General features: G+C 42.9%; 3 protein-coding genes across 7 annotated transcripts in view; 1 reads left to right on the forward strand and 2 right to left on the reverse strand.

The window, feature by feature from the left end:
* Positions 1 to 6,698, reverse strand: AP5Z1 (adaptor related protein complex 5 subunit zeta 1). The gene has a single exon (XM_075841527.1). It carries the CDS (start codon positions 6,628 to 6,630, stop codon positions 4,225 to 4,227), a length of 2,406 nt encoding a protein of 801 aa, XP_075697642.1. The 5' UTR covers positions 6,631 to 6,698; the 3' UTR covers positions 1 to 4,224.
* On the forward strand, positions 6,545 to 10,670 carry DNAJC9 (DnaJ heat shock protein family (Hsp40) member C9). Its single transcript, XM_075841528.1, has 5 exons — positions 6,545 to 7,019; positions 8,333 to 8,473; positions 8,655 to 8,909; positions 10,132 to 10,218; positions 10,304 to 10,670. Exons 1-5 carry the CDS (start codon positions 6,837 to 6,839, stop codon positions 10,424 to 10,426), a joined length of 789 nt encoding a protein of 262 aa, XP_075697643.1. The 5' UTR covers positions 6,545 to 6,836; the 3' UTR covers positions 10,427 to 10,670.
* A 6,180-nt stretch (positions 10,671 to 16,850) lies between these two features.
* Positions 16,851 to 24,224, reverse strand: part of FAM149B1 (family with sequence similarity 149 member B1) — a 34,077-nt gene continuing 26,703 nt past the window's right edge. For 2 of the 5 annotated variants that reach the window (XM_075841533.1, XM_075841532.1), the window contains exons 13-15: positions 21,566 to 21,647; positions 19,498 to 19,608; positions 16,851 to 17,873 (exon numbers count right to left, since the gene is read on the reverse strand). In XM_075841533.1, coding sequence (XP_075697648.1) covers positions 17,800 to 17,873; positions 19,498 to 19,608; positions 21,566 to 21,647 — 267 coding nt within the window. In that variant the 3' untranslated portion in view covers positions 16,851 to 17,799. Of the gene's footprint in view, positions 17,874 to 19,497; positions 19,609 to 21,565; positions 21,648 to 22,716; positions 23,002 to 24,224 lie in introns of those variants that run through there. The other 3 variants (XR_012851049.1, XM_075841536.1, XM_075841535.1) reach the window with 3 other exon arrangements.

Genomic DNA, 24,224 nt, shown 5'->3' on the forward strand with positions numbered 1-24,224 from the left:
TAGAGGTCAAATGTACAAGTTTAATTTTTTTGCCGAAATTCATTTGGAATAAAAAAAAAAAAACTGTAACACAGAAGGTTTTACCAGAGAAACGCAACTCAATATTTATTTACCAGATTCTACAGTTTTTAGAAATATCCCACATGTGGCCCTTGTGTGCTAATGGACGGAAACACAGGCCTCAGCAGCACCTAGTGGATTTTGGGACATTTTTATTTGATATTTTAGGCACCAGGTCAGATTTGAAGTCGTCTTGTGGCGCCAAAACAGTAGAAACCCCCCAAAAGTGACCGCCATCTTGGAAACTACACCCTAAAGGAATTTCTCTAGGTGTTTTGTTGAATTTATTGGAATTTGACTGTAAAATTAAAATATAAATTTTTCCGGGAAAAAAATGACATTTTACATTGAATGAAAGGAGACTACCCCAACATTTATGAAACTATTTCTCCCGATTATGGCAATACTCCATAAGTGGTAATAGATTGCGGTTTGGACCCACGCAGGGCTCAGAAGGGAAGGAGCGCCATTTGTATTTTTTTTTGGAGCACAGATTTTGTAGGAGTGGTTTTCAGATGTCGTGTCGCATTTGCAATGCCCCTGAGGGACCAAAACAGTGGAAACACCCCAAAATTGTACCCATTTGGGAAACTACAGCCCTCAAGGAATTTATCAAGGGGTATAGAGAAGCATTTTTATCCCACAGGTTTTTAGATGAATTTAGTGGTATTAATTCGTAAAAACGAAAATCTAAGTTTTTTTCTAATAAAATGTAGTTTTAACTCAGATTTTTCCATTTTCACAATAAGGAAGAAAAAACACCCCAACATTTGTTAAGCAAACTCTTCTGAGCACAGCAATATGCCATATGTGGGAAGAAACTGCCGTTTAGACACACGCCAGGGCTTTGAATGGAAGGAGCGCTATTTGGCTTTTGGAGCTCAAATTTAGCTGGAATGGTTTTCGGGTGCCATGTCGCATTTGCAAAGCCACTGAGGCGACCAAAACAGTGGAAACACCACAAAAGTGAGCCCATTTGGGAAACTACACCCCTTACGAAATCTATAGGAGAATAGTGAGCATTTAGACCCCACAGGTCTTCAGCAGAATTTATTGGAATTAGACAGTAAAAATTAATATCAAATTTTTTTCCACTAAAATGTTGCATTTTTTCATTTTCACAAGGGATAAAGGAGAAAAAGCATCCCAACATTTGTTAAGCAATGTCTCCCGAGTACGGAAATACCCCACATGTGGTCATAAACTGCGGTTTGGACACACGGCAGAGCTCAGAAATGCTGGAGTGCTATTTGGCATGCTGGATTAGATTTTGGGAGACATGTCGCGTTTGCAAAACCGCTGAAGTACCAGAGTACAGTGGAAGCCCCCAAGGAGCGACCCCAGTTTGTGCCGCTGAAGACAAATACCTCATAAATAGTTAAGCGGGTTCTCCCGGGTATGGCGATGCATATATGTGGATGTAAACGGCTGTCTGGGCACACTGTAGGGTTCAAAAGGGAGGGAGCACAATTTGGCTCGCAGGTTTGGCTTGGCTATAAATGACAATTTTACTTTATGGCAATACCATATGTATACAGCTTTTTTTATGTTCCGCAGTGTTTGCACAATAAAATTACTTTTCTTTTTTTAAAGAATCATTTCTATTTTGTGTCACCATTTTCTGAGAGCCATAGCTTTATTTTTTAGTCAAAAATGTTGTGTAAGGGCTCATGCACACGACCGTAGCTATGTGTACAGCCGTGATTTTCGGGTCAGATGGCCGAGGGGTGTCACCCGCAGATCGCGGGCCATGCACATGGCCGCATGCATTATTTTCTATGAGCCTGGACCGCAAAACACGTGCGTAATAAGACATGTCCGTTCTTTTTGCAGTCCAGGCTCCTGGGCCATGCACGGACCATGGAAACCACGGTCGTGTTCATGGGCCCATAGAAATTAATGGGGCCGCAATCCACCTGCAGATGATTTGCGGCTGCAAACATACGTTCATGTGCACGTGGCCTAAGGGTTTGTTTTTTGTTGGACAGGTTGTAGTTATTATTGGTACTAGTTTGGGGTACATGCGACTTTTTGATAACTTTTTATTTCATGTTTTGGGAGGGGTGGAGACCAAACAAATAGTGATTCTGGCTTTTTTTTTTTTTTTACATTTTTGCGGCGTTTACAGTGTGGAAATAATAACATTATGGTTTTATAGTTTGCGTCGTTACGAAGGCGTTGATAACAAATGTGTACTTTTTTTAACGTATACATTTTTTTCCTATAATAATAATAAACTTTTATTTTTACACTTTTGTACAACATTCTTAACTTTTATTTATCCCACTAGGGGACTTGAAGGCCTGCAACAATGATCTCTATACCAATACATTACACTACCTACATAGACATAGCACTGCGTTATCATGTAACCGGAGCCCCTTCCAGAACCACTGCCTAGTAAAGGTAGCCTCCAACCCGGCTGAGCAAAATCCACGCTGGCTGTGCTGTGGACGGGGCATAATTCTATATATATATCTTTAACGCTGGGTTCAGGAGATGTTCTGTAATCTGTGAAACTGATGATGATATAAAACATTGGTATAAGAAATATAAAACCTCCAGACTGCAGATAAAAATATACTACAAGCTCAACATTTCAGCTTTTATGGATTCAAACATTTTATTATCTACTACCGTTTTTATACTGTATAGCAGACATTCCATCATTTATCGTCTGGCATATAAGACTGTGGAATTAGAGATCCACTCTCTTGCATGTCTTTTGAGATAAAAAGTAGGTTCAGATCATGGCACAAGGCAGAGGGTTAGCATTCCTTAAAGGAAATATTTGGGAATGTTTCCCCTTCTCTCTCAGGCTGAGATCCAATTCTCCTTTTGATCTAAAAAGTCGTATGAGAGAACAGATCTCTTGTGCATGATGCGCAAGGGGCGTTTGAAAAAAACCCATTGCCGATCTGTTCCAATTTGGAACATCAAAGGGTGAAGGGTGATTTAACAGGATTCTGTTTGACACTGAAAATCTCAGAGATTTCATTACTGATGAATCATGTTTGCTCGTGAAGAAACACCAAAAGGGGTTCAGGCACTTCCGTAAGCCCTTTGTTTAAAATATTAGTGGTGGTCCAATTGCTTGGAGCTCATTGATGCGATTTTCTGGCATGTTTTTAAGACGTCATAAGATAACTAAAAGGTGGTGTTCCCCTTTAATGTCATTACAAGTTATAACCACGAGATTGCGTTAAGATTTAAGATTCCTCTAGAAAAATGTAACTGTATTAAAATTTCCCAGGATCTCCACGATTTAAAATCCACGGTACCCACACATATAGCTAATTTTCTGCAGTGTTTAAGCATCAAAATCTGAATTTGTGCATTTTGCTGCAGAGTCACAATCGATTTCCCCCCTTCTACATTGAAAAGGGTGAAATATGATGTGAAAATTCGTAAAAGAATGAGCATGCGGCGGATCTGAAAATCTGCATGCTCTGATTTCCGTGCGGAAAATGTTCAGCCGCATAGGGCTGGACAGTTAATCAAACATGAAGAAAAAAAAAAAAAGGAAGATAAACCAAACTTCAGCGCAGATGACATCTTGCGCATTTATTTTTTGGGGGTTAGGTTTTTTTCCAGTTTTTTTATTTTAGGTCATAAATCGCCCAGCCCCACCGCAGCATGTAGATGAGATTTGTTCAAATTTCATCCACATGGCTGGTACTATAATCCACTGTAGATTTTCGGTGCGCAAATCTGCATTTTATCGAACATTTTTCACCGGATCTGCACCAGGGCCTCCAAAACACACATGAACACAGCCTAACTTTTATGTCAATCTATTTTTGGGAAGAATGGCATTTTGCTTGAGAATGCCTTCCAGGGGAAGGGGAAACGTTGCCTGTATGTTGGGTGAATAAATTTTGTATTTTCTTATACTACCGGAGTGCTACCTCTTCTTTTGGATCTAATTTTGTTTAGAGGTTTTTTGTCAAGATTCCTCTGAGGATAGCACCCAATATAGCTACAGTGCAGCTCCTGCATTCCGTTTCTTTCTTGGAGTTTAAATGAAGACATTAAGACTTCTCAGTATTTCAAAAGTAAATGTAATTTTGACGATATAAATATTTTGGCAGCAGATTTGCAAGTTAAAGATTGAAAAGTAAACTTTACATTAATCTCATGAATGATAATCATTTTCCCAACCCCTCATCCGGGCTGTATCCTCTCTCTCAGCAACAAATAACTTGAGGTACGTATGGCAAGTGGCAGAGAGGAAGATGGATCACGGTGAAAACTTGGCTTGGAAACCTCAGGAGGAGGAGTCAGAACGAACTGCGCCACACTGGGCACCTTCAAAAGGTTCAGAAGTTCTGTGGCTCGTATAAGAATCTGTCCGCTGTCTTCCTCTCCATATGCAGAGATCATGGCTGAACTCTGTACACAAGACCTCATCTTGGATAAGTATAGCGAAACCCTTGGAATTAAATCCTGGCTCCGGGATGCTAGTTTGGCAAGTGTAGTCATTAGAGTTGTAATAACACGAGGTGAGGAGATTGGTGCGCTGGAGGAACCACGGAGCTGTGTGATCTCAAACAGTAATGCTTCTAGAACCTCAAAGAACCTATTGATCTGTTCTACAGTGCACCTCTTGTCATAGGACACTGCCAAATATTCTCCCATTACCCAAACCACATGTGCAAACAATGGTTCCTTGCTCTGAATGTTGCCCACCGTGCTTATAAAGTCTAACAACTCGCGGGAAAGTTCTACAACGACCGAGGGGTAAAGACGGCACAAACAAGGAAGCTGAGCACTGAGAACACTCTGGATTTCAGTTTGGAACGAAGACAATTCATACAAGAGACCGCTGCGCTCCAGAAATGTTATAACGACTTCATTTACTAGAGGACCATCAGAAAACTTTGAAATAACATGGACATAGTGCTGAAGGAGACAGGGGACAATCTGAGAACATTGAAGGACACGGGGAGAATTGTTCCGGTCTGAAAGGATCTGGCGAAGTTTAATAAATCCCTCTGGAGGTGGCCCATTCCAAGCCTCACTGCGTAACAGATATTGGAACAGTGGGCTGTAGAATGGATGACGATAGGCCTCTGAAGAACATGAAGGCAACGCAGAGGGGTCTAGGCTATGCTTCTCAGGTGATGACACAACACTAAGATGGACCTCCATTGCTGCTGTAAGGCATGGCAAATCCAGCAAAGCGTGAAGCATCTCCATAGCAGAATCTGGACTAATAAGCATAGGAAGAAGAGCCACAAAGTCTGGTATCAGTGATGGAGCATTCCATGCCAGAAGCTTCATTATGTTGGGAAAGCTCCCTCTGAAAGCCTCCACATTCTCTGCCAGGAAGGAGCCGTTGGTCCTGCAGAATCTGACAAACTGAAATGCAAACAAAGGCTGATGAAACATGTCGGAGGGCACCTTGGTGAAGAGATGCCGGTACACCGCCTCAGATTCCACGGCAGCAGCTTCACTGTGGTTGAGATAGAACTGAGCAACCGGTAGGAGCACAGCGGCTAGAGAGGGGTCAGAACAAACCCTTGCATGCAGAATCTTCATGAGTGGCAAGGTGCGATACAAGAAGGACACATCCTGCCTACATAGGACATCGATCAGAGAAACCGCTTCCACCAGGCAAGCCCTCTGCAGGTCGACATCCGACTTCTTCAAGGGTTTTCGGTTGCATTGCTCAATCAGTCTCAGACAGTATTCAAAGCCCTTCTCTCTTAGGCGTTCTCGAGGCGGCAGGAGGCGACTTGACGTTGAAGAAGCAGAGACCATGGAGACCACAGAGCCCTCCACCTCAGATTTGTCTTCAGAACCAGTGTTACCATACATGCCATAATGGAGAAGCCAGTAGCGCAGGGTGGAGAAGCCCTGGATGTTCATCCACTGGTCCTCAGTGTAGTTCTGGCTGTGGTTGAGCACGGTGAAGAAGTCTGTAGCGGTGGCTCCGTCCACCTCATAGATTAGGCTGGGCTGCTTGACTCGTGGGCTAGAGAAGAAGCCTGCGGGGGCAGGGGAACCCACTTGTGGCATGGTGGCATATCGTAGCCAATCGGTCAGTTTCTTGTTGACAATGTTGATGTGTTCTTCTTGTAAGCTCTCAGCACAGACATCAACTACCCTCAGCAGTGCTGGCAGCAGTGCTCTCAGGCTGTGGCCCTCAGGGGCCCGCATCTCCAAAGCTCGACAAATACGGGGCCCTAGTTCCATATTTAAAATGGGAGAGGCCTGGGCCAGGAGGATGGAGAACACTGGGCTGCAGGGCTGCTGTGTGGGGCCCCATGATACGGTCACCAGAGGGGAGGGACATAGCTGGCACAATACAGCAGCACACAGAGCCTGCACCTGAGCGGAAGTTTGTAAACCGAACACAGCCTCTTGTATTTGCGTGACAAAGGCAGGATCCAAACTGCGGCGCCCCCTACTGGCGGAGAGGATGAGGTGCAGTCTCCGCAGACTGTCTAAGCTCTCAGGGTCCGCGTTGAGCAGCTGACTCCGGGTACGGGAACAGAATTTCTCCAGCTCCTCATCACCAAGCTCTCTGGCCTGCCGAAGCAGACTATCCGCAGCCGCGCTGAACATCGCCCTACTTCCTGGCGGACCTAGGACAGAACTGTTTCCTTGTCAATACACATAAAGCTGTTCATTTTGACAGGAAGTGACGTTAGGCGTGGACAGCCAATGAAAACTGGTTGTCTTTGGACGCGCCAAAACGCTCGTCACGTGGTGTTATTATTGTGGGATCGCCGCATCTCTGTCATCTTGTCAGCGGTCTAGTAGTCTCCATCATGCCTGACCTGCTTGAGAGTTGCGAGCGCCACTTCGGCAGCTCTGACTTGTACATTGTTCTTGGGGTGAGGAAGACGGCGGGGGAAGCGGAGATTCGCCGGGGATATCACAAAACCTCCCTCAAAGTGCACCCCGACCGGGTCGTAGAAGAAGATAAACAAGAGGCCACTGTCAAGTTCCAGGTAAGTCAGGGGGAGGCTGAGCACTGACCGGACATCAGGCCTCAGTATTGTGCCGCCTTGCACGCAGTATGAGGTCAGGCGGGCAGAGCTGGCCATAGACGGAATTGTAAGGGTTTATATAGAGTTGAGTGCGGGTTTTCACCTCAGTTATGCCTGATTCACGCAGCATGTTAAACCTTCCATCGGAGGTATACGCCAGGACTCCGTATTGCTGTATACCTTCAGTAGGTAGCGACATATCCCACTGTATAGGCATGCAGTGCGATACCTCGCCCGAAGTCCCCGGGCACACTTAGTGAGGACCCTGTCCATAAGACTGACGTAAACAGCCGAGCGCTGTACATAGCTGTCATTTCCATGGTCCTTGAATGAAGAGGCAGTGCGCATGCTCGACCACCACACCCTTCAATGTTCTCCTCACTGAGGTCAAGCAGTGAGGAGGAACATGGGTTCGGGACTCCTTCTCTCATGATCAGTGGGGCCCCCGCGATCAGACCATTATCACCTATCTTGGTGATAGTTGTAGATTCAGGGAATACCCCTTTAACCGTTGTTATTTCTGACCATACTTCATCTAATACACACTCAAAGAAGACTTTCTCCTTAGAAACCTTTTTCTGTCCCTGCAGTTTAGACCGCTATTTGGAGGGGGTGCTGCTGCTTTAACCCTCCACCATGAGCTACTATCACCAGGGAAATCACTGGTACATATCCCTGCAGAGAACATAGTCAGACCGCAACGCCCTTAGAAAGCAATTATTCTGTGTTTATAATGCGCTGGCTAGCCGGGTCATCCAGGGCGAGAGAGATTCTTTGTAATGTCTCTCTACTCTGCAGCAGTTTGTTCACAGAATACAGACTACCATCCATAACAGCACCCACTGGGAAGCAGAAAGTAATTTTGGTTTCCACCCAATCATGTGGACCTATTACTCACGCTACGATATTAAATAATAATGCAATTCTTTAATATTTAAATAACTTGGGCATCATTATGGTTTCCTAAAAAAATAACTCGTGAAGTGCCACCCCATAATGTAATTAAGCATCCCTTTTGGATCATTTTTTAGCGGGACCTTGTGGTCCCATTCACAGCCCTGTAGTATGTAAGGTGCCATGAATGTCGCCACATGGTCCCTCTTGGCCAATCACTGGATGTGGAATACTCCATTACCATATAAAAATGGAAGCTTGTGGGGCCACTATGGCTTGTGCTTGAAGCATCTTACAGAAGATTGCGTTAATAGTATTGATTGCATTTGGGTCCAGCTTGTCCTTGTCTCTAACCCAAAATCTTATCTTTCTGTATGCAGGTACTTGGAAAAGTGTATTCCGTTCTCTGTGACAAGGAGCAAAGAGCTTTGTATGATGAACAGGGAATTGTTGATGATGAGTCTTACACGATCTCTCAAGATATGAACTGGAGAGAATACTGGCGCCTGCTGTTTAAGAAGGTGAGTTGACCTGCTTTATAACGATCAGTTAGTAGTACTATTACTGACACAGGACTGACTGGCACACTGGGTTGGCTAGCCCTGCAGACAGCTTTGCTTTGTTCTTTGTTGCCCCTATTTATTTTTAGGGTCTTTACATATACAATGTACAACATCTATTTATTTATTTTTTGTTCTTTAGATAACTGTAGAAGACATAAAAGCATATGAAGAAAAGTATAAAGGATCGGAGGAGGAAAGAGCTGATATAATACAAGCATATTTGGACTTTGAAGGAGACATAGATAACATTTTGGAATCGGTTATACTTGCTGGAATTGAAGATGAACCCCGGATCAAGGATATTCTAAAGAAAGCTATTAAAAAGAAAGAGATTCCAGCTTATGATGCCTTTGTGAAAGAATCGAAGAAGAAATGTGAACAGCGCAAGAAAAGGGTGAGTCCCGAATGAATGTGGACACATGAATACCCATCTCTAGGCTTTGTCTTGTGCCTGGCCGAAAGGATCCGATTCTACAGAACTTGCCATGAAGTCAGTCGGTTTACTTGATTTATTAATGTATGACCGTGTTTGTGTCTGCAGAATGTCCTAGCTGCCTCTTCTGCAAGCAGATGTCAGGTCGTCAGAAATTACAGGCTTGCATTAGGTTGATCGGCACCCCTGCCGATCAGCTGTCTTGAAGGGGCCACGGTCTCATGCGAAGTCTCTATATTGTTTACATGATTCTTCTTTTTAAATGATGGGCCATCCGCTTTAATCCGGATAACCCCTTTTAAGGCACATGGAGGTATAAAATTGATGATAACATTTTCCCTGTAAATAGTGTCCCCTTTAGATGGTGCCATTTGCAGTCCTAAGGACGTGAATACTATTCGGTGCAGGGGGACTGGGTTGGGATCCCGCTTCTCCCCGGTTCTGTTAACGGGCTGCTCTTCACTAGTTCTGGAGAACCAAAACACATGATTTTTATGGTATTAAACTGTACGCTGCAGCACGTCTGTCTATCTGCCTTTCACTCTGCTCCTCCCCCTCAATAGACTTCTATGGGCAGCTGTAACCTGATCCCGCAGTGAGCGGATAGTCCATTTCTTCTCGAGACAAAGCAGTAAATTCAGATTGAGGGGGGGTAGCGTGATAAGTGCAGGAAGGCGTGTGTATGTATGTATGTATGTGTGTGTATATATATATATATATATATATATATATATATTTATGATACATTTAAAAAAAAAATCCTGATAAAATAATTACTGTTTTTAATATTTGCTTGTACTACGGATTTATGCAGAGTTGGTGGAAAAGTTAGTGACCATTTGGGGGTATGTTCACATCTGTGTTGGAGCCTCATCACAGATTCCATCATATTTGGCGGGAAAAGTAGTACTGCATTTAAGTCATTGGGGTCCATCGGTGCCAGTGTTCTTGTACAACGGATCCGGCGGAGTGTTGCTTTCATTATTCACGGAAAAAAACGACAACGCTAATGTGAAAATAGGCAGAGATCTGGAGTTTCCGCACTATATAGGAAAATCTGAACTGCAGCAGGTAAAACCATTTCATGTTGTGCTTCCGAAAATGTTAACATGCAACTCTTGCTAAGAGCGGATTGAAATAGAACACGGAAAAGAGCACTTCTTAAAAATCCTTTTTATTTCAGGCTCGCAAAGAAGCCGTAGAAGCTGAAGCAATGAAGAAGGAAGTTGGGCTCGGTGATGGAGAGGATGACTTAAAAGCTTTGATTCAAGTAAGAATGCGTCCATAACCTCTGAGAACGTTTTATATTCCTTCTCTTTAACCTCTTGTAACTCTCACTGTGTTTCACCTTTCAGAAAAGACAGCGGAATAGGCAGACGGAAGTTGATAGTTTCATGTCACAACTGGAAGCAAAGTACTGCACAAATACCAAAAAGGAAGGGAAAAAATCCACAGCCACAAAAAGAGGAAAAAAGTGACCGGGTGACTTAAAGGAGTGAAAGACCATTCCCAGTGTTCGATCCTGGATAATAAATAGCAATTTGTGTTCCGTGTAGACAGATCTGGTGTCCTGCACGTTTTCTATAGTCAGCAAATATATATGTAATAGAATAGCTTTGCTGATGTAGATACAACTATTCCCAGTAATCTGGGTAATTTATGAGGCTACAGAACTTCACAGTAACACTTGTTCACTTGTTTCTTAAACTGCACTTAAATGGTGTTTTTTGTATTTTTTTGGTTACTGGTGTTCTATTCTAGATGTAGCCTTTGACAGGGTTTCTGTGGAGAACCCCAAGCACCTTTTAGTCAAATTTGAGTGTGTACATGTCCAAATAACACTTGTTTTACCACCTCTTACTATTCAGAATTTTTCCTGCCTTATTTAATACTATGGGGAATCTCTGACTTATCGATCGCCTGGTGTGACTGCTATGATCAGGGTCGTTTGTGCCATGTGGAAACCCAAGGCCTCCCTCTATTACCACCAGTTAGTAAAACTCTTTTAGTATAAAGGTACAGTCACAAGTGGCATACTTGCTTGTCTTTGCGCAGCGTAAAAATATGCTGCTGTAGACTTTACAATAATATCAAATGGGAAAAAATATATTCTGCAAATCCTCCTCGCGTTACGGAGTATATATTTTCCATTGGATTACATTGAAATGTTAAATAGAAGGCAAATACGCCACGTGTAATTGCACTCTTAGACGTGGCTGAAAATTACGTGGCTGTATTCCAGGGAAAACGGCCTCTGATTTCAATGTGTTTTTGAAGCTTCTCCTGAGGCGTTTTTCGTGTCAATGGAAAATCGGCTACAAAAACGCCTTGAAGTGACATGCTGCTACTTTTCACGATGCTTGTTTTTTTTTTTTTTTTTTGTAGTTCAGCAGCATAAAAAAAAAAAATCAATGGGAAACTGTTTGCAGGCTTATTGAAAGAGGCTCTGTCACCAGATTTTGCAACCCCTATCTGCTATTGCAGCAGATCGGCGCTGCAATGTAGATTACAGTAACGTTTTTATTTTAAAAAAAACGAGCATTTTTATGACCATTTTTGTATTTATGCAAATGAGGCAGTAAAAGTACAACTGGGCGTGTATTATGTGTGTACATCAGGGCGTTTTTACTTCTTTTACTAGCTGGGCGTTAGGAATGGGAGTGTATGATGCTGACGAATCAGCATCATCCACTTCTGTTCGTTAACACCCAGCTTCTGGCAGTGCAGACACAGCGTGTTCTCGAGAGATCACGCTGTGTCGTCACTCACAGGTCCTGCATCGTGTCGGACGAGCGAGGACACATCGGCACCAGAGGCTACAGTTGATTCTGTCGCAGCATCAGCGTTAGCAGGTAAGTAGCTACATCGACTTACCTGCAAACGCCGATGCTGCTGCAGAATCAACTGTAGCCTCTGGTGCCGATGTGTCCTCGCTCATCCGACACGAAGCAGGACCTGGGGCAGGAAGTGAGTGACGTCACAGATCTGCACTGCCAGAAGCTGGGCGTTGTGAAGAGAAGTGGATGATACTTCTCGTCAGAACGCCCAGCTAGTAAAAGAAGTAAACACGCCCCGATGTACACACATAATACACGCCCACTTGGACTTTTACGTTAAACACACCCACTTGGACTTTTGCAAGCCTCATTTGCATAAATACAAAAATGGTCATAACTTGGCCAAAAATGCTCGTTTTTTAAAAATAAAAACGTTACTGTAATCTACATTGCAGCGCCGATCTGCTGCAATAGCAGATAGGGGTTGCAAAATCTGGTGAGAGCCTCTTTATTTGAGCTTAAAGGCTATGTACACCTTTTGAAAAAAAATATATATTTTTTTAAATAAAAATGTATCAGTGTGATTGGTGCAACTTTGTAATTACATTTTATTAAATATTTTTTACTTTTTGAGATACAGCTGCTTTGTATCCTGTATACAGATCAGCTGTATCTTGCGCTGAGACCTGAAATCAGTCAGGTCAATGGGACTGACTAGTTCAGTGACAGCGGGACCTGCATGTCTAGTCAGTGACTGATGGATCTGTTATTGATCACATCTGATCGATAACGGGTGGATCCTGCGTTTCAGACGCACAGGACCAGTTGTCACTGAACCAGTCAGTCCCGCTGACCTGGTTCAGTTTTCAAAGGTGTACGTAGCCTTTAAAACGAGGCTTTAACGCCCTAAAATCAGCCTGAAATGTGAACTAACCCCTAGGCTGCAGTTGATTTGTTTTCAGTCTTTTTTTCTACACTTTTTATATATTTTGAAGTCTAGAAGGAGACGGCACGTTATTTATTTTAAAAGTTGAGCTTTAAGTTATCTTCTAATCAAAGTAATCAAGGCTGTAAAATGTAAACTCTTCCACAGGTAACCCAAAAATCCATGCCTCTGTGGACCAAGTGGACGGATTTAATTTTATTTGAATTACTTGAATTTTGCTTTCTGTTAGCATGACTTATTTTTTTACAAAACTGTATTGAATACCACCCTTTAGACCCTTGACACCCCCCACCACCACCTCTTAGATTATCTTCGTTTTTTGCATTGTAACTTAAAGTCCCCTCTGGTTTGTAAAGGTTTTCAATAAAAATAACTAAACTGAACACTGGCAACTACTATGCTACTACTTTGTACCGATTTTAATTAATCTCTTCCAGTATTACTTGTATATGGTGGTTAATACACCCTAACAACCCAGCTGTGGTGTAATGGAGTATGACTGTACACAGTAGGGATATCATGATATTAGAATTTGGACTACGATACCGATACTTTGTGTAGTATTGCGATTTCGATACCAAAACGATACTTTGCCAACAGTAAAAAAAAAAGAAGTTCTATTTTCTGATGTGCCTCACATTAATAGTAATTAACCCCATCATGTTTCTCCGTCATAATGGGTTAATGTGTAAGGTAGATGATGGGGTTAATTACTATTAATGTGAGGCACAAGGAGGTTAAATTCATCGCACCTCGTGCCTCACAATAAGGCGTATTTCACGTCCGTGTTACGCGCGTGAAAATAACGCACATCACACAAACCTATGTTAGTCAATGGGGCCATTCAGACATTCAATGTTTTTCACGCAGCGTGTGTCCGCTGCGTGAAACTCACTGCATGTCCAATACTTGTGCGTTTTTTGTGCATCACGCACCCATTGAAGTCAATGGGTGCGTGAAAATCACGGACGCAGATCTGTGTGCTGTGCGTGATTCATGCAACAGTTGCTAAAGGAATGATTTTGAAACAGAAAAACACCTTCAGTTTATTTTGCTGACGTGAAATGAGTGACATACGCACCATACACTGATGTCACACGGAACTGCAACGCAGGAAAAATGCAGCATTTTTTACGCGCACAAAACGGACACGTCCATGTGAATAAGGCATAAGTGAAAGAGCAGTTTTGTTTTTTTACAGCGTACACCTCAAATGACGCAAAAAAAATAGTTGTGCAGGTTATTATGACCGCGACAATACAGTGTTTGTATATTATTTATTGAGACTTATTTTAATGCTTATTGTAAAAAAAAAAAAAAAAATGTTTTTTAAATTCAATATTACTTTGTTTTTACTTTATTTTTAAACTTTAATGTACTGGCATATATCAGATATATGCCAGTACATTAGACTGTGTATGGATAGTACACAGGCAGTTGTTAGGACATAAGTATGCCCTAACAGGAAATATGGGCCTTCTGCCCATATACGGTATGTCCCTCAATCGCGTCACAGGGATTTCTGTGATGCGATCCAAGGGGCACCCCCCCCCTCCCCCTTTTCTCACTTTCCTCTTGAATGCTGCGTTCAGCTTTGATCCCAGCATTCAGGAGAATAGCAACGGAGATGAGAGGTTTCTCTGATCTCCACTGTTATAGAGCGGGGCTGCAGCTGTGTAATACAGCCATTGCCCCGCTCCTGACATTAAATGCGCGTTCAGCATGATGTGATGCGGCCGGCGCTGCACTAATGAGCGGCGGTTCAGGCACTGAAGGGGGTGTTTTGCAGTGCGCCCTCCATGTTCCGTCTTCAGTTCCGCCGCTCATTAGTGCAGCACTGGCCGCATCGCATCATCCTGACGGCACCCACTTTGTTAGGACTCTGGAGCAATGGCTGTATTACACAGCTGCAGCCCCGCTCACTAAATTCATGTGTTACTATACTGAGCGCCTGAATTTCAGACGTTTTTGCGTGCACTCGTGTTTTTCGCGGCGTCTTTTACAGACGTTATTGGAGCTGTTCTTCATTGGAGTCAATGAAAAACTGCTCCAATTACGTCCCAAGAAGTGTCCTGCACTTCTTTGACGCGCTGTCTTTTTACAGGGACGCGTAAAATTACGAAGCTGAGCGAATCTGTACCAGGCAGTGGATGAGACACTCGGGACGCCACTGGAGGACCTCTCCAGTATTCTAGTCAAGGACTGGGGCATGTAGTTGGAGCCAGGGCAGACCCAGCAGCACAGGGTTGACAGCTTAAGCCAGGACAAAGAACGAGAGAAGCTCGGAATGGAGGGCTCCCACTTGGAGCCTCAGCGGCTTGGTCACAGCTACAACCGGGTCTGGCAGAGGTAGTCCATTCACGGATGCAACCATCAAAGGCCTCTCCAGTGGGGTTGTGGGCAATTGGAGATACACCAGGTCTTTTCTAATGAAATTAGCAGCGGGTCCAGAGACCCGATGTGTTTTTTCGCCGGACACTATGGTCACGGGAATGGACTATTTAGACAAAATTCCTTCTTTACCCAGGGTTATCTCTCCCACCAACCCTAGGCTATGGGGCATTTGGGGACACAGACACACAAGATGGCCTCCAAGGCCGTAATATAGACAGAGTCCTGAGGTGCGTCTGCGTTGTCTCTCCTGGGTAGACCACTTAAACTGGTCCATCCTCACAGACTCCTTTGGAGGATCAGCATCTGAGGACAGCAGGGGTTGTTGCAAAGTAGGAACAGGGCTAGGGAGTCTTCCCTCCTGACGAGCCTCTTGGAACCGTTCTAGGATCCTTATATCAATCCTTGTGTCAGAAGGATGAGGTCATCCAGGGTAGATGGTAGATCTCGGGCGGCAAGCTCATCCTTAATCTCAGGAGACAGTCCCTGCCAGAATGTAGCCACCAGGGCCTCATTGTTCCACAACAATTCTCCCGCCAGGTTACGGAAGTGGATGGCGTACTCTCCCACGGAGGTGTGTCCCTGGCGTAGGTTCAGCAAGGAGGTGGCTGCAGACGAGACACACACCGTAAACGGCCGAAAAATCAGAAGCAGAACACCTCCAACATTTGGCCATTGATTTAAAAAAACGGCCGCGAAAAATAAGTACAAGTCACTTCTTGGGATGTTTTTGGAGCCATTTTTCATAGACTATTGAAAACCGCTCCAAAAACGGCTGTGAAAAATGCTGCGAAAATCACGAGTGGCATAAAAAAACATCTGAAAATCAGGAGCTGTTTTCCCTTGAAAACAGCTCTGTATTTTCAGACGTTTTTTGTTAAGCGTGTGAACATAGCCTTATTAGGACCTCTGTTATGATTAATGACTTTAGACCACACCCTTTTTTCATACCACGCCCCTTATTTGCATGATACCTCAATTATTTTTCCAAGCCCGCTGTATACTATATATATATATATATATATAATACACTCCCTGACACTGCCCCCCCCCCACACACACAATGCCGACATAGCTGCCCTCCACACGGTATAGTGCCCCATATGGCTGCCCTCCACACGGTATAGTGCCCCATATGGCTGCCCTCCACACGGTATAGTGCCCCATATGGCTGCCCTCCACACGGTATAGTGCCCCATATGGCTGCCCTCCACACGGTATAGTGCCCCATATGGCTGCCCTCCACACGGTATAGTGCCCCATAGCTGCCCCCACACAGCCCCAATAGTGCCTAATAAAAATACATACCGTACCACATTCCAACAAGTGGAGGAAATCCCTCTGCTCCTCCGGTCTGTGTGGCTCGGTGCAGACAGGCACAATGACATCCATGCCTTGTGCCGGTCTGTGCCGAGCTGTGAGCATCCGGCGATACATAGTGAATGGTAGAGCAGGGACCTTACGGCTCCATTCTCTACCATTGGAATCAACTGTATCTCCGTCCTGAGGACGCAGATGGAGTTGAAACAGGGGAAATAAAACTGAAATGTACAATATGACATCTGTTAATTGTGCTGAATTTAGGTGTTTTTTTCCGATTAATTGCCCAGCCCTAGCTTCTTGACTTCTGTTATAAACAAAGGCCACAACGCAGATGTGAACGTGATCTTAACGGTTATAAATAAAATATGGAATTAAAAAATGGACCTATAAGACATTGGTGTAAATGAAGCCTAGTAACATCGCTCTTTACAAATCAAATAATCCAGTCACTTATGTATAGTACTGTGAATTATAAACTATTTATTAAATCTTCATGTAAAAAAAAAATACATATTTACACATGAGAGGATACAAAAGCCTTGAATGAACAAAACCTGCATAAATCTGCCCAGCTATTGGGCAACGTGGCAGCTCCCGCAGTCCTTATGGCCATAGTGACCGCTATAGAACTCCCTTGAAAAAATGTTGATGACCCTGAGCTGAGATCTTCGGACATGGCTAGTTATATGAAAAGTACATACAGCAGGGTCTATGATTCCACTGGAACATAAAATAAATAGAAAAGTACTATAATGTCAACACACAATAGTACAGTCAGCTATGCCTTATAATACAAAGTATACCTGCGAAACGCAAACTGAACTCTATGTGCATGTTACACATACATCAGGAGCATTTCACTGCACAGCCCGAACCAGATGTCCGCAAAGCCTCAAAACTAAAACACTGGGAGCTGAGGCATCTAATTCCTTGTGCATGAACCCTACAGGTGGAGACCTTTTTTTTTGGGGGGGGTAGGGGAGGCAGGGGTGTTTACATTATATGTAAACTTAGCAAATGTCTTTGGTACTTAGCTGTGCTAGAAAAAAAAAAAATACATGGCTTAGTACAATGCAGAAACTGAGGTACACAATTATGTTTATCACTGATATTGTGAAAATTCTTATTCCAAGCGTGCTGCCAATTGTAGATGCAGCCATGAAGTGAAGCGGTTAGTTATTAATAATCCCTCTCCATGGTGGTCCAACTTTGCAAATATACTCTTGTTTGTCCTCCAGATATAGGTAATAGAGAGCACACATCCATTCATTAAGCCTACCGTAGGTTGGAGGGTCTGATCATGACACGGAAGCAACAAATCAGTACTTGTGACTGACTGTGCTCTGCAAATTTGGCATCTCTGGTATAACAACATACACATTAGTCTTTGACACGGTCCTCATGGGCTGAACTTTTAAAGTCCAGGTCGGCTTCTGGTTAGAGGTCCGCCTCGACTGTGAGACTTCATTGTTAAATGCAATGGGATTCCTTAACGAAAAATGCAAAACAAAAAAACAGTGTTAAATATTACACAGAAACTTTATCAGCAAGGATAATGTGCAGGATGTAACTCAAATATTCATTAGAGCAATGGAAAATAACAATTTTTTTGCAAGAAGTTGCATGGGGGAAAAACTGCTGTGTCCGCATTAACATCGTAAATGTCCAGCACAGGACGAGAAAGGGTAAGGCTGGGTTCACACGACCTGTTTTCAGGCGTAAACGAGGCGTATTATGCCTCGATTTACACCTGAAAATACGGCTCCAATACGTCGGCAAATATCTGCCCATTCATTCGAATGGGTTTGCCGACGTACTGTGCCGACGACCTGTCATTTACGTGTCGTCGTTTGACAGCTGTCAAACGACGACGCGTAAAATGACTGCCTCGTCAAAGAAGTGCAGGACACTTTTTTGGACGTTTTTGGAGCCGTTTACTCCAATGAAAACAGCTCCAAAAACGGACGTGAAAAACGCGAGTTGCTCAAAAAACGTCTGAAAATCAGGGTCTGTTTTCCCTTGAAAAGAGCTCCGTATTTTCAGACGTAATTGCAGTTATCGTGTGCATAGACCCTTAAAGCCTAAAATTGAGGTTTCCCACTAAAAAGACCACCTCTTATTTGCAAGTTCCAGTGTAATAAAATGAGGCTTTATTCCTGTGCTAACTTATTACTGATGGAAGTGGTAAGCTTTATGTGAGAAGACCTTCTGTACCTGTGTCCCTATGACAGCTCTTCTGCTCTGGTGGTTCAGTGTGGTCATAGGCACATTATGTGAATTAAAATGCAGGCATCCAAGGTTTGTGGGCCCCCCCAAAGTCTCCTTGCCATGTCCTTGAATTGTTAGAAAAGCCAAAGGGTCACTGTTATGTCAGAAGTTATGATCCGTGGGGGTTCAATACAATGAAACCACCACTGATTTCTAGCACCAAGGGGTTGCAGCGCTCTATTGAGCGCTACTTGACCCATTAGGGTAAATTCACATGCTGCAGATTTTCAGTGCAGATTCCGCATTGAAAATTCTCAGTAATTTACAGTACAGTACATGAAGTTTTAAAAATATCCACGCAGAATTAAGGGAATTTTGCGTTTTTTTCTAATACACAGCAAGTCAATTCTGTTATGGCTTTCACAAAGGTGGGTGAACACCGCACCAAATTTGGGTTATGGCTCTCAGAATGCTGCGACACAAAAATAAATTGTTTTCAATATAAAAAGTGTTTTTATTGTGCAAAAAAGTGGTAAAACATAAAAAAAACGTTTTGATATTTCCTTAATTGTAACGACCTGCAGAACAAAGTTAACCTGTCGTTCATATCGGCTGGTAAGCGCTGTAAAAACAAATCCTAAAAAGCAATGGCAGAATCTTCGGTTTTTTACAACATTTCCTTGCCCAAAAAGATGTTTTTAAAAACATTATGTACTCCAAAATGGCGACATTAAAATACGACTCGTCCCTCTTACAGCTCCGTCCACAGAAAAATTAAGTCTCTTGAATGCGGTAATGAAAGAAAACAAAAAAAAAAACCCTGAAGGCCCAAAATAGGCCGGGTCTTTAAAGGGTTAACGGCCAAGGCCCAGTCACACTGCGGTTATTATGTCATAGTACTGACCTGAGTGCAGATCATCCCGGTCCTCTTTCTTCTCGTTTATGGGTTGGCTCCATTGGAATGAACTGGCTGAGGGGCTGGCAATACTGAGGCCAGTTACTCCAATAATGGAATCTGAAGAAGAACCACATGATTATAATATAGTAATCTGAATTGTAAAAGGCAGGAGGGTTCTTAACCTTTTCTGTGCCATGGCACGTTTGGTAGCTGATGAAGCCTAAGGACCACTCCCAAACATAGATCACTAGAATTTTAATGGCTGGACTAATAACTTTAAAAAAAAAAAAAGTGATTGGCATAAATGATCATTTCAGATATCTGCAGCTACTGTAATATGAAACGATCCGCGATATCTATTGCTCACTTATATTGGCTCTACTAATACTATGGCAGTTTGTTGCCAACATTCATATTTGATGCTAAAAATTTATTCGAGGTTAGTAAAAATAGAGATGTATTATTTTCCCATCTAAAAGTAATTGGCCCCAGAAATCTATCCAAGCAGTTCTTGGGGATTTGTGTACCCGAAGTTAAGAATCGCTGGTTTAAAAGCCTAAATCTGTTCTGTCTAAGAAGTTGAAGTACACATCCCTTCGATGATTTGTGCACCGGTATGTTTGCACATTCACAGAATATATAGTAACACATGGCTCTGGTAGGGCAGAAGAAACAAAAAGGCTGGGTTCACACATACTATTTACGGACGTAATTCGGGCGTTTTAGCCCCGAATTACGTCCGAAAATGCAGCTCAAAAGCGTCAGCAAACATCTGCCCATTCATTTGAATGGGTCTTACAATGTTCTGTTCCGACGGTCATTTTTTTTACGCGTCAAAAGGCGGCGCGTAAAAAAGACGCCCGCGTCAAAGAAGTGCCTGTCACTTCTTCCGACGTAAATGGAGCCGTTTTACATGGACTCCATAGAAAAACAGCTCCAATTACGTCCGTAATGGACGCAGCAAAAGACGCCTGCACATGCCATTATGGCTGAAATGACGGTGCCATTTTCTCCTGAAAACAGCTCCGTAATTTCAGGCGTAACGGAGGCTGCCGTGTGAACATACCCAAAGTGTAGAGGCCCATTAATGAAAGGGGTTCTATCAGTAAAAACATTGATAGCTTATGTCTCCTACAAAGTGAGTTATTAGACTCCTGTAACGTCCGCTGCGTCTGAGTCCAGCGGTGTTTGTTCCTTACTTCTGTGTCCCCCTGTTGATGAGATATTGCCCCCTATTTATTAAACAATGCATAAATGACCCGCGGGCTAGCCAAGTGGGTTTGGCCGCCATCGATTCTCAATGGGCGGAGCTAGCAGAGAGCCTCCGACGCTGACCTATCAGAGTAAGGCTGTTTCCGCCAGACACTCCTAGGCCAGTGTTATCGCATAAGTCTCACTGAGAAACCCTAGCGGCCAAACCCACTTGGCTAGCCAGCGGTCAATTTATATATTGTTTAATAAATAAAGAGGGGGCAATATCTCAGCAATGGGGGGACGCAGAAGAAGGAACAAAGACCATTGACTCAGACACCGTGGCAATTACGGGAGTCTAATAATTCACTTTGTAGGAGCTAGTGACAGGTCCTCTTTAAGGCCCTTTTACACGGCCAATGATTTGGTGAACGAGTGTTCTCAATCATTGCCCTGTGTAAACAGGGCAAATCAGCAGCCGATGAACGGGGAAACTCTCATTCATTGGCTGATCGCCAAAAAAATGGTTGCTAGTCGGCAGCACATCTCCCCATGTAAATAGAGAGATGTGCTCCCGAGATGATGCACATGCTTAGGGACGAACTAGTAATGAAAATCCGTTCCCATACTAAACTATAATTGCTCCTTTAAAGGCAGCAACGAGCGCCGATCAACAAGCTGTATTGTAAAGACAGGAGAGACCGTGGCACAATGTCGTCCAAGCACTGCTGACGCTTTTCTCTAGCAATTGCTGGGGGTGACAGTGCTTTGGGACAAACCTGTTCACCCACTTAGAAAATGACACTAATATCAAATATAAGTAATTGTGGAAAAGCAGTCATCTTACGGGGGCCATACACATGAATCACAATTTTGACGTTACCTATTCCTTCAGAACCTCTTCTGTACCAAAGTGGATTTGGGTGTTCAGAAATGACAAAGGACCTTCCCGTTACATCATCTGGCTATGGAAATAAACAGTAGATTACAACCAGGTGACTACGATCATTTACAGGGATAAAATCACAGCAGTGACAAAACATCAAAGGCACTACATGCGCATGATTATTAAAGGACACACATGAAACACAAAACGCCTGCGCAAATGTCATTAAATCTGCCTATGGATATCCCGGTGTACATGCCAGTCAAGGGTTAAGTACTAGCCGGTTAGTAATTACCTATAAAATGTCAGGCTACTAACAAAAAAAAATACAGTGAAATTCCTTTAACCCGGCGCAATGGAACCTGATACGTGATGGATTATCAGATATTATGGACTATGAAATCAGCTAGTGTCACTTTTAACAAGGCTATGTCCACTTCTGCGTCGGAAACTCCGTTAGGTCCTCCATTGCAGTTCAAGTGAAAAAAGCTGGAAGAAAAAGAGCTATTTGTTCCGGTAAAAACAACAGACACTCTCACGGAAACCCGACGGAACCTATTAAAGTCAATGGGTTCTGTTCGGCGCCGTTTGTATCCGTGATGCAAGGTCTCTGCCAATTCTGTCAATGGGACAGGAAAATGAAAAAAACTGAACAAGAAGAACAGAAAAAGCGCGGATGTGAACAGAGCCTTAGTTGCATTTCCGAACAGCTCTCTGCTTAGTCTTTGGTCTTGTGGAATGTCAGACTTTCTTGGTTATTTGATGTCGGATTGAAGAAATTTCGCTTTATATTTAAAATATTGGGTGTCAGTTGTGTTCAAATAGGCATATCCATAAGCCTGGGTACAGAAGGAAATGCGAGCCAATCAGACAGCAGCCATGTTATTTTTGTGGAAATTTTACCGTATCTCTTAAAGGGGTATGCTGAGCCTACTACTTATTTTTCATACTTGGAAAGTAATAAAAGTTCCTTATCCATTTAATAAAACAGAATCTTTGGACATGTCAGTCATACGGTACATGTGGGAATGTCACATCGCTAGGCAATAGCACTCATACATTTAGGACCTAAGCGTGGGTTCCAAGGTCCACATAGAAGTAACGGTCAAAGAAGACATTGTGGGAAATTCCTTAAAGAAAAGCTCTCCTCTTACATTTTACACTTCATATCTATATAAAAAGTTGAGTCACTTAGTAAATACTTGCCTTTATTTATCTTTTGCTGATTTTGAGCTATGTGTCGTGTTCTTCACTATTCACAACGAAAGTGACAGTAAAAATACTGCTGGTTCCTTCTTGGAATCTGTATGGGGTTTATTTGGACTTCACAGAAATTCACGTGATTTAACAGCTTAACGCTAAATATATAGCGGTCATCTGAGCTCCCATAATGGGAACAGGAAAACAGCAGAATTTTGAATGTAGCTTTCAGTCTGAACGGAGAATAAAAAAAAAAAATCACATTATTAAAACGCAGCAAAAGATAGGTAAAGAAAAGTATTCAGAAATATCTTTATTTTATGTAGATATAAACTGTATGGAATGTTGTGCAAAATTGGAAGGTTCCTTGAAGGGTTTTTCCAGGTTTTAATATTGATGGCCTATCCTTAGCATAGACTTTCAACAGCAGCACTCACTTCCATGTGGTTATGTATGGTACTGCAGCTCAAACATTGCTCAGCCTCAATTACTTGAATGGGTCTGAGATGCAGTACCCTATGGATAGGCATCAATGTTAAAACCTAGAAAACCCCTGTCTTAACCACGTAATCGCCCCTGCAACAAAACCCCTTTTGTACTGTCTAGGTTCAAATATGTTACTGAAGCCTTTCCCTGGACAAATAAAACCAACCTTCCTGACAATACTAGATTTATTGACTTCCAAAGGAATGACAAAGGTTTCACATATTATTTTCATGACATGGAATATTCGCTTTCAAATAATATGTTGTTTTTTTTTACTCTATCAGTCCGATGATTTATAGGACTGGTGCTCAACCTTCAAGAACTGGCCTGGTTAATAGTTCTCACAACCATATGGACTATTGATATTTAGCAGTTGATTTGATCTAGAGGTCTATATGTGAATGACGCCACTGGAGAATCTTCAAGAAGAACAGGAAAGCATGCGCCATTAGCACGGAGATTTATGCTGACCATACACACGAGAGAAATGTTGGCCAAACCCTTCGTCATCGCTGATGATCTCATGTGTATGGGGTCCTGCTGACTATCCCCAGATGGGTGATGTTGGGGAAAGACGGATCGGACATATGTGTCAGTGCTTATTCCCTTCTCCCCTATAAAACAAACATGTCTACCCGGTCAAGCGGAGCATGAATGTTTATGGTGGAGTTGGCAGAAATAGCCATCAAGTATTCATGTAACAGCTACTGCATGTGTATGGCCAGCTATAGTGGACTGCCTTGGCATTCAGATACTGGACTCAGACACTGCAAAACTTTAAAATATGTAAAACATCTATTAACAATAGTCACAAATACACAGATGGAGTGAGTAAAGCCTATATACTACATTTTTGCAACTATTTTTATGTTGCTGCAATGCATCAAAAATAAAACTAACGATACTGCATATATTTCATCTGGCTGTGTCCAATATGCTGGCCTTACAAAACAGCGGAGGGAACGGTGTT

The sequence above is a fragment of the Rhinoderma darwinii genome, chromosome 11, assembly GCF_050947455.1.
Source record: "Rhinoderma darwinii isolate aRhiDar2 chromosome 11, aRhiDar2.hap1, whole genome shotgun sequence".
Lineage (NCBI taxonomy): Eukaryota > Metazoa > Chordata > Amphibia > Anura > Rhinodermatidae > Rhinoderma > Rhinoderma darwinii.

Excerpts from the sequence above, each read along its gene's own strand:
- AP5Z1 (XM_075841527.1), bottom strand. The coding sequence starts at position 6,630 with ATGTTCAGCGCGGCTGCGGATAGTCTGCTTCGGCAGGCCAGAGAGCTT.
- DNAJC9 (XM_075841528.1), top strand. The coding sequence starts at position 6,837 with ATGCCTGACCTGCTTGAGAGTTGCGAGCGCCACTTCGGCAGCTCTGAC. Across the intron at positions 8,474-8,654 it reads GGCGCCTGCTGTTTAAGAAG|ATAACTGTAGAAGACATAAA; the intron begins GTGAGTTGACCT and ends TTTGTTCTTTAG. Across the intron at positions 8,910-10,131 it reads GTGAACAGCGCAAGAAAAGG|GCTCGCAAAGAAGCCGTAGA; the intron begins GTGAGTCCCGAA and ends TTTTTATTTCAG.